At 46.2% G+C, this 10,000-nt stretch overlaps 2 protein-coding genes across 8 annotated transcripts in view; one reads left to right on the forward strand and one right to left on the reverse strand.

The window, feature by feature from the left end:
* Positions 1-10,000, reverse strand: part of LOC123509498 (small G protein signaling modulator 2-like) — a 91,789-nt gene that overhangs the window by 42,547 nt on the left and 39,242 nt on the right. The window lies entirely within an intron of this gene.
* The window catches only part of LOC123509503, a 31,012-nt gene that overhangs the window by 3,719 nt on the left and 17,293 nt on the right, over positions 1-10,000 (forward strand). The window contains exon 2 of the mRNA XM_045263835.1: positions 6,843-7,232. Within this exon, the coding sequence (XP_045119770.1) occupies positions 7,146-7,232 (87 nt within the window). The 5' untranslated portion in view covers positions 6,843-7,145. The remainder of the gene's footprint in view (positions 1-6,842; positions 7,233-10,000) is intronic.

Below are 10,000 nucleotides of genomic sequence, written 5' to 3' on the forward strand. Positions count from 1 at the left end.
CATGGCTGAACAGTGAGGTGGAGCCCACGTATGGCAGGATGCAGGGCTTCACCCACTGGGTGAGGAGGGACCGACAGGAGCGAACAGGAGGTGGAGTGGCTGTCTGCTTCAAGGAAGGAATGCAGGCCCAGCTACTCGACATAGACACGCCTCCACTGATGGAGATGATGTACTTCCGAGTAACGCTGGCAGACCGCTCAGCCCTCTACTGTGTGCCCTGTATCGCCCCCCGCGACAAGGGCCTGACTCACTCCTGTACCTGACTGAGACTTTAGACAACCTGATGATGGCACACAGCTGCAGCCACGTGCTGATTGTGGGGGATCTCAATCACCACCTGGAAAGAGACGCCTACGAGAATCTCCTGAGGTGCAGGGTCTGACAGATCATGTCACCTTCCCCACACATGAACGAGGAGGGACATTAGACCCTGTCATCTCAGACTACCAGGAGGACAAGCTTCAGTGTCATCAGCTGGGGCTCGTGGGCAGCTCTGATCATCACGCTGTACTGACACAGCTGGAAGTGGGCGTGGCTCGGGACGAGGCCACCACCCGCACCATCTGGCTGTGGAACAAAGCAGACTGGGCTTCCTGCGCCGCGACCTGACCCACACCCCATGGGCCACTCTGCTACAGGGAGGAGCAGAGAGTGAAGCACTTGCACTCACCTCTCACCTTCTCGCCCTCCAGAGACGCCACGTCCCACACAGGGAATACACCACCAGACCGACGGATCAGCCATGGTTTGGCTACCGTTGCCGTGTTGCTGCTGAGGCAAAGTATGCTGCCTGGCTCCGCTACAAGAGGAACCCGACTCGGCGCAACAAGGACTTGCATAGGGCTGCATGCAGGAGGATGGTGGTAACCAGCAAGTGGGCCTTAAAAAAGTGGGAGGAAAGCCTGCGCCGGAAACTGTGTGGCACTGGCGTAGGAAACAAAACTTGGTGGTCCCTTGTTAAGGACAAACAGGAACTGGCCACCAAGAATCCATCCCTCCCTCAGCAAGCAGGACGGTACTGTCGCCACCAGCAGTAAGGAGAGGGCACAGTTGCTGGCTTCCTTGTTTGCTGGAAAATGAAGGTGGGGAATCCACAGCAGCCACCGCCTCAGCTGGTCCAGCAATGTGAGAAGACTGTCACCATGGTGGAGGTGACGCATCAGCAGGTGAAGCGATTATTGCGGGGCTGGACACACAGAAAGCTACCGGCCCTGATGACATCAGCCCGCACCTGCTGAAGCGATGCTCCCAGGAACTGGCTGCCCCTCTCACCCAAGTTCACAACTTGTGTACGGGAAAACGTCTGGCCTTCAGTGTGGAAGGAGGCTCGAGTAGTTCCTGCACACAAAAAGCTCCAGGACGGACCCAAAAAACTACAGACCCATATCCCTGTTGTCAGTGGTGGGTAAAGTGTTTGAGAGGGTCGTGGCAGAGGTGGTGTGTAGCCATCTCAAGGACAATGCCCTCCTCTCAGACCAACAGTTTGGGTTCAGACCTGGAAGGTCAACCTCCGACCTAATGATGCTTCTCACCAGGCAGTGGCAGGACGCCCTCGACGACGGCAAGGACACTATAGTGGTTGCTTTGGACATAGCTGGAGCTTTTGATAAAGTATGGCACAACGGATTACTGGAAAAGCTTCGTGCTAAAGGCATCCAGGGTGGCTTGCTACGACTCCTGGGAAATTACCTGCAGGACAGAAGCCTCAAGGTGGTTGTCAACGGGCAAACATCTGAGTCCCTGCCTGTGGAGGCATCAGTGCCACAGGGTTCAATTCTTGGCCCACTCCTGTGGAATATCTACGTGGATGATCTTCTCCAGCTACTGCCAGGAGTCAAGGCCTATGCTGATGACTGCACCCTCTCCTATACCTATCCACGCCAGGACAGTGGGCGGGCTGCTGAGGCCATCAATCAGCAGCTACGAGTGATAGAGGAGTGGGGTGCTCGCTGGCAAGTGACATTCGCGCCGGAGAAGACACAGGCAATGGTTGTCTCTCGGTCCCCAGCCGCCATGGCAGCAATGGCAGGAAAGTTGTCTTTGGCGCTGCTGCTCCCACTCCAAGATGACGTCAAGATACTTGGAGTGGAGGTGGATCGAGGGCTGAGGTTTGACAGCCATGTCAAATCCATTGCCAAGAAAGCCTCTCACAGGATCTCCGCTCTCAGAAGGATCGCCAGTTTCCTCGACAGGAAGGGGAGACTGCTGCTGTACAAGGCACAGGTGCGGCCCCACCTTGAGTACGCAGCTCTCTCCTGGATGTCCTGTGCCGCCACACACAGAAGGAGACTGGACAGCATCCAACGCCGCGCCATACGGCTAGTAGATGCTGCAATACCACCTCACCCAGAGCCTGAGCGTCCCCTTGATTCACTGGAACACCGCAGAGATGTGGCGGCGATCGTAGTGTTCCATAAGGCACAGGTGCAAAGAGTGCCACATCTGGCAGGGCTGCGTCATCCTCTGAGAGTCACCGCACGGAGCACGAGAACGGTGCTCAATGGTGGTGACGCCGTAGAGGTGCCGCGATCCCACGGGTGTCAGCATCAACGCACCTTCGCAGGACGCGTCTCCAGGATGTGGAACTTGTTCACGGCCGCGGTGCCTCACGTCCAGGAGATGAACACACACAGTGTCAAACTGATGGCACATAAGTGGAGACAGACACTGCCAACTCCTCTGACACTCTTTGTGACGTGACACTCAGTGTAGTGCAGTGCGTGAATAGTGCTAGTGAAGTGAAAAGAACAGTGCTCCATTTACATGCTGACCATCTTGTATATTTTCTATTTTAAGTCTTGTAAATATTGTAGAGAAATAGATTGTAGTACCCTTAGAATAGGTAGCACACGACAGTGCGCCTTTGGGTACATGTTCTTCTGTATAAATTATGTTTAAATAAAAAAAAAAAAAGAGAGAGAGAGAGAGAGAGAGAGAGAGAGAGAGAGAGGAAATTCTAAAATATAACACCAGATAATTCACTTTATTCTAATCGCAGTATTTTTTTAAACTCTTTTGTAACAGTAGAGAGAAATTATGGAGTGATTTTGCTTTACTAATTTACTTTATGCCTCTCTCTCTCTCTCTCTCTCTCTCTCTCTCTCCTTCATATTTTCACCCATACTTCATCTTCTACTCTTCATATTCTTCCCTTCTCTTCAGTCTAGCCCCACACCACTTCCACTTCCACTCTCTCTCTCTCTCTCTCTCTCTCTCTCTCTCTCTCTCTCTCTCTCTCTCTCTCTCTCTCTCTCTCTCTCTCTCTCTCTCTCTCTCACTTACTCAAAGCCAACATACACTAACAGCCCCAGGTAACTCAGGTGTCATAATACCTATTTAGAAAACCTTTATCGGGACCACCTTAATTAGATTTAGCCCTGCTCCCACCTGGCCCGGCGTACACGTAAGTGGCGGAGGGGAGGCAGGGAGTCTGTGGCTAAAGGGAGGGTGGTCAGTGGAGAAGGTAATAGGAGCATGTTAATCCTAACTCTGGTAATAACGGAGCGACTAACCTTGGCCTCCACGCCTGGCTGGGAAGGGTAAGAGTATGAGGAAAGCACGGGGAGTTTGGGAGGTATGATTGGAAGGAAAAGAGGGTAAGGAGAGGAAAGGAATGAAGGAGGTTGAGAGGAGGGATAGAAGCATTGGGAGAGAGAAAGGAGGGAAAGGTATGAGGGAGTGGAAGTGTTTGAGGATGAGTTTTAAGAGGGAATGAAAGTAGAGGAGAGTGAGAAATGAGAAAGGGTTTGAGAAATGGGAAGACAGAAAGACATGTAAAAGAGAAGGAAAAGAATGAAGAGACTTTGATGAAGAATAGAGAAAAGAAAGGAGAAGAAGGAATGAAAGAACGTTTGAGGAAGAGAGGGATAAGTATGAACTAACTAACTAACTAACCAGATAACTACGTAATTATACAAGTCTCTCTCTCTCTCTCTCTCTCTCTGTCAGGCCATCACCCGCCGCCAGCCTTCCCCTCTCCCGTCACTGCCACTTATTATCTTGGTTTAAACAGCCGCACTCGTCTCCCTCCACACGCTGCACAATTATTAACGTCAAGCTGTCCTCGCTGTCCACGCTGGTGTTGCAGGGAACATGTCCTCGCCACTACCACGGGAAAATTATCAGTGACGCAATAACACCATCGCCAACACTCGTACACACACTGTTTTATACATTCATTCTTTTAATTTCACTGTCAAGGCAACAGAGAGAAAAAAAGTTCCGTTGAGGTGACAGTGTTATGATACCAGCCAATCAAGTAACAGACGAACACACGTACTCCAGTCTTTCTTGCTAAATGATTACACTAACTAATCAGTCGAATAACAGACAAACACACGTACACTTGTCTGGCTAGCGCTGGTGTCAAGTGGTTTTCCTTCACACAGTCACTCTTTGCGTCCCTAAAACACACGAGGCAAGACACACGGACACTTTATGGTATTTTGATCTCTTTTTACCATTATTTCAAGGCCATTAACCAATATCCTTCCCATGTGAAATGTAAAGTTACAAAGAAAATATACACGTAAACTAAAATTATCCTACACAGTTTCTCCATTTGACAGTCACCTCAATTCCCGCAACAAAATTTCACACCATCACAAATTGCCTGCCTCGTCAAACACTCGCGCTGTGCTGTGTAATCTGTTCTACTTAGTCCACATTCCTGCCTGAGTGATATAAGCCCAAGGGAGACGATAATTATGTCTAAGGCAACAATTTAGCCAAGGTGTTGCTTTCCACCTCCCTCCACCACTGGCGGCCACCACACCTGCTCCACACGTGACACTGCAGGGAACGGGAAGGTGGGGAAGAGAACAGGTGTGTGTGAGGGATAGGGGGAGGAAGGAGGGATGGAACATTTTTCTTTCTTCCCCTTTCGCGTGCTTTACTTTTTTTTTTTTCTTTTTTCATAACGCGGAGACTCACCCCACTGGAAAAAAGAGATGAGGGTTAAGAAGAAAAAAATCCACATCACAAAAAAGGCTACTTTCCTCTCTTCTCTCATTTGTTTTCTCTTTTATTTTTTTCATTTATTTATTACTACGCATAACATGGTGACCAGAGACAGTGTGGCGGTGCAGCACATCACAAAACACCCTCGGGAGAACCAAAATGTCACCACTACTTGTTTCTATTTAGCCTTCCTTGATGTTCCTTTGTGACTCCTCGTGGTACGCAGGATCCGAGACGAACCGGCGGATTATAGCATCCAGGTCACCGCAGTTTGCTTAAGCCAGACCTTGCTTCGCTCCTTCCAAGCCACTCTTGAACCCAGCACACCCTTCCATCCTTTTCCATGACCCTCCAAGTCAAGTCCAGACCCCTCCAGACACCCAGTCCTTCCTTCCATACCAGTCTAGGTGCCCACAAACACTTCCAGATCATCCAGAGACCCTTCACCTTCCAGCAATCCCCTCTACAACTCTCCCACCATTTCCAGACGTTTCCAGACATCCTACAAATCCTTCCAGTCCTTTTATATCCTATCCTACACATCTCCTATGACTCCCAGACCTCCCCAGACACCTTCCAGATCCCTCCACACACCTGCACACCCACACACCGTTCCAGGCATCAAAAACTAGTGGTATGGATGCAACAATGAACCGCTTGACTCTTCTTGCCCTCAAATTTAGGTCACAGGACAGAGAGAGAGAGAGAGAGAGAGAGAGAGAGAGAGAGAGAGAGAGAGAGAGAGAGAGAGAGAGTTTATAGTCACTGGAATATCACATTTCATCTTCTTTCATCCTACTTTCCTCCTCCTCCTAATTTTCCTCCTAATACCTTCAGTTAATAGACTCTCCAGGTGTGTTACTGACCCCCCTCCCCCCCCCCTTGCCTCCAATGAAGTCCTCCCCCCACCTGCCCACAAATCTGTCTTCTCTCCAACCTCATCCCTTTCTTCCTTAAAACACAGAAATCTTCCTTTTTCTTCTCTCATTTTCCTTTCTTTATCCTATCTTGCTTTCTTTCTTTTCCAATTAGTTAGTCTTGCCATCTCTCTCTCTCTCTCTCTCTCTCTCTCTCTCTCTCTCTCTCTCTCTCTCTCTCTCTCTTCCACTCCTTCACTACCTCCTTTCTTCTCCTTTTGCCTTCCTTCCTTCCTTCCTTCCTTCCTTCCTTCCTTCCTTCCTTCTCTCTACTCCTAATTTCTTCACTTACTCTTGAATTACTAAAGCCAGAAGAGGAGGAGGAGGAGGAGGAGGAGGAGGAGGAGGAGGAGGAGGAGGAGGAGGAGAAGGAGGAAGAGGAGGAGGAGGAGGAGGAGGAGGAGGAGAGGAGGAAAAAGGTGAAAGAAAAAGCTTCTAGTCTGGAGATAGAGGATATGACAATGATAAAGTGAGAGAGACGACTAAGAGGAGGAGGAGGAGGAGGAGGAGGAGGAGGAGGAGGAGGAGGAGGAGAAGAAGGAGAAGGAGAGCCAGCGAGAGAATGAGGAGAAGGAAGATAAGCATTATTTGTGCGTCGGGAGGAGAGAGAGAGAGAGAGAGAGAGAGAGAGAGAGAGAGAGAGAGAGAGAGAGAGAGAGTCAACCATTTCCTCTTCATCTCCTCCTGCTCCTCTTCCCCGTCGTCTTCCTCCTCCTCCTCCTCCTCCTCCTCCTCCTCCTCCTCCTCCTCCTCCTCCTCCTCCTCCTCCTCATCCTCTTCCTTCCTTTCTTCCTTCCATTTTTCTTACCTGTGTTCCACCTCACATCCATTTTCTATTTTTTTTTATCACGTAGAATAATTTTCCTCGAATATTTACTTTACCCATCGATCCTCTCTCTCTCTCTCTCTCTCTCTCTCTCTGGCACATCCACTCATGGCACACTATTATTCCTTCCTCCTCCGCAGATCCTATCCTGGGGACTTGCACTTCGAAGGATTCCAAGGACGACGGAAGAAAGACCCCCCCCCTAAGGAACCCCACCCTTAATAAAAGACCGTAAAAATAACCCTGAAGGAAAAGAACCCCCAAAACCCTAAATAAATCAAAGCAACCCCCTTAAAACACAAAAAATCAATTAAAAAGACCTCTTCAAAACTCCAAATTCCAAAATACACCCCGTTAAGGAGGACCCCAAGAAAAGGACCCCTCGAGGAACCAGCGCCATTAATAGGACTCCCCAGACTCCCTCCTGCGCCGCCACACTAAGGATGAGCCGCTCCCCGATGGTGGTGGTGGTGATGGTGGTGGTGGTGATGGTGGCGATGGTGGTAGGAGATCCGATCAGCCAATGTGAGGTAAGATGGAGGAGAGAGAGAGAGAGAGAGAGAGAGAGAGAGAGAGAGAGAGAGAGAGAGAGAGAGAGAGAGAGAGAGAGAGAGAGAGAGAGAGAGAGAGAGAGAGAGAGAGAGAGAGAGAGAGAGAGAGAATACGTGAAAAAGTGGAAGGAAAGAAAGGTATACGAGCAGAAGGAGTAAGAGAAGGAAGAAGGAATAATAAGGGAAGGAAGGAGAATAAAGGAGGAGGAAATGTATACAGAATGAAGGAAAGGATAACAACAACAAAGGAGAGAGAGAGGAAGGAAGAAGGAAAGGAAGGAGAGAAACTAGAGAAGAGAGAGAGAGAGAGAGAGAGAGAGAGAGAGAGAGAGAGAGAGAGAGAGAGAGAGAGAGAGAGAGAGAGAGGTTATTGAACCCAGCAAATAGATAATTGGGGAGAATGAACTGAGAGAGAGAGAGAGAGAGAGAGAGAGAGAGAGAGAGAGAGAGAGAGAGAGAGAGAGAGAGAGAGAGAGAGAGAGAGAGAGAGAGAGATTAATAATGATCAAACTAGCACATCAAACAACAACAACAACAACAACAACAACAACAACAACACAGACAAACAAGAAAAATATCCATACCGTCCCACCTGTAAACTAATGAACTGTAAACAAAACAAAACAAACAAACAAAGAAAACAAACAAATACACGTTGCCAATGAGAGCACAGACCCACAAATTCATGAGGATTATTCATTTAGATTTATTTTTTCTTTATTTTCATCAACATTTCCATTTATTTCGTATTTATGTAATTCATTCACTCATTTCTATGTTGGCCTCATTAATTATTAGTTCTTTTTTTCAGTTCCCATTGAAAATATTTACTTAATTATATGCGTCTGCACCTCTCATTATTCTATCCCAGTCCGTCAGTCAGTCAGTCAGTCAGTCAGTCAGTCAGTCAGTTAGTTAGTTAGTTAGTTAGTCAGTCAGTCAATCCGTCAGTCAGTCAGTTAGTTAGTTAGTTAGTTAGTTAGTTAGTTAGTTAGTCAGTCAGTCAGTCAGTCAGTCAGTCAGTCAGTCAGTCAGTCAGTCAGTCAGTCAGTCAGTCAGTCAGTCAGTCAGTCAGTTAGTTAGTTAGTTAGTTAGTTAGTTAGTTATTTAGGTGGTGAGTGGTGAGTGAGTGAGTGAGTGAGTGAGTGAGTGAGTGAGTGAGTCAGTTAGTTAGTTAGTTAGTTAGTTAGTTAGTTAGTTAGTTAGTTAGTTAGTTAGTTAGTTAGTTAGTTAGTCAGTCAGTCAGTCAGTCAGTTAGTTAGTCAGTCAGTCAGTCAGTCAGTCAGTCAGTCAGTCAGTCAGTCAGTCAGTCAGTCAGTCAGTCAGTTAGTTAGTTAGTTAGTTAGTTAGTTAGTTAGTTAGTTAGTTAGTTAGTTAGTCAGTCAGTCAGTCAGTCAGTCAGTCAGTCAGTCAGTCAGTCAGTCAGTTAGTCAGTCAGTTAGTTAGTTAGTTAGTTAGTTAGTTAGTTAGTTAGTTAGTCAGTCAGTCAGTCAGTCAGTCAGTCAGTCAGTCAGTCAGTCAGTCAGGTTTTTCAGTTAGTCATTTAGTTAGTCAATCAGTGGGTGAGTGATTGAGTCAATATTTCACTCACTCAATCAATCAATTAAGATATTCAATTAATAAGTCAGCAAATAAGTCAGTCAGTCAGCGAGTAGGATGAGAAATCAGTGAGTGTGTGAGTCAGTGCAGTAGCAATCAGTCAGCTAACCAGTACTTCATAGTCATTAGTTAATAAATCATTACTTTATTTTGTATTCTTCCTTTCTCAGTATCTGGCAATAATATCTTCCTCTCTTTCTTCTCTCTTTCTTCCTTCTTTCTTCTCTCTTCTCTTCTTTCTTTCTTTCCTTCCTTCTTTCCTTGCTTGTCTTAATTAATCACCTCTCTCGTGTTTGTTTTTCATCCTCTCCTTGTCTTGTCTCCCTCATCAGATTTCCCCTCTCTCACTTTTCTTCCCTTCTTTTCCTCCACTTTCATCATCCATCTTCATTTGTATCATTTTTTCTTATTATTTTCCTTCTTCATATTAATATTTTCCCCTCATTTCCTTCTTTTCTCCTTATTTTATCTGTTTTTCATCTCTGTTTTCAATGTTCTTTTTCTGTCTGTCTGTCTGTCTGTCTCTCTCTCTCTCTCAAGTTGCAGTAAAATGAAAAAAAAATGTAAAAAAAAATAAGTAAAATGTTCTTCTTGATTTAACTTGAGCCATTTTTTTTCCTCTTTTTTTTCTATTCTTTCTTTTCAAAGGAAACTTTTCAGCGGAACATGACGAAACATAAACTTCATTACTCTTACTGTTTTTCATTCAACTTCTTTTTCCTATTTTCTTTTTTTTTTCTGTCGTTTTATGTTACAGCCTTGACAACCCACGCGAATCTCTCTCTCTCTCTCTCTCTCTCTCTCTCTCTCTCTCTCTCTCTCTCCCCCGTGACCCTGAGAGGAGGTTTCAAGGGCACAGCATCTATTGGTGTTTCTTTTTAAGCCTCTCTCTCTGAAACTAAAATCTGGTTCTGCTTTATTTTTTTCATTTATTCCTTGATTTTTTTCCTTTTTTACAATTTGATATTTGATGTTTTAGTATTTCTATTTTTTAAGGAGGTATTTTGATTTTTTTTTTTAACCAATTTTACTTCTTTCGGATTTACTTTGAGGGTTGGTGATATGTTTTTTAAAGGGTTTAATTTAAAGGTCATGCTTTGCTGTTTTAAGAGTTCGATATATTTGTTTCAAAAGGTTCAGTTTCCATT

Source organism: Portunus trituberculatus, chromosome 27, assembly GCF_017591435.1.
Source record: "Portunus trituberculatus isolate SZX2019 chromosome 27, ASM1759143v1, whole genome shotgun sequence".
Lineage (NCBI taxonomy): Eukaryota > Metazoa > Arthropoda > Malacostraca > Decapoda > Portunidae > Portunus > Portunus trituberculatus.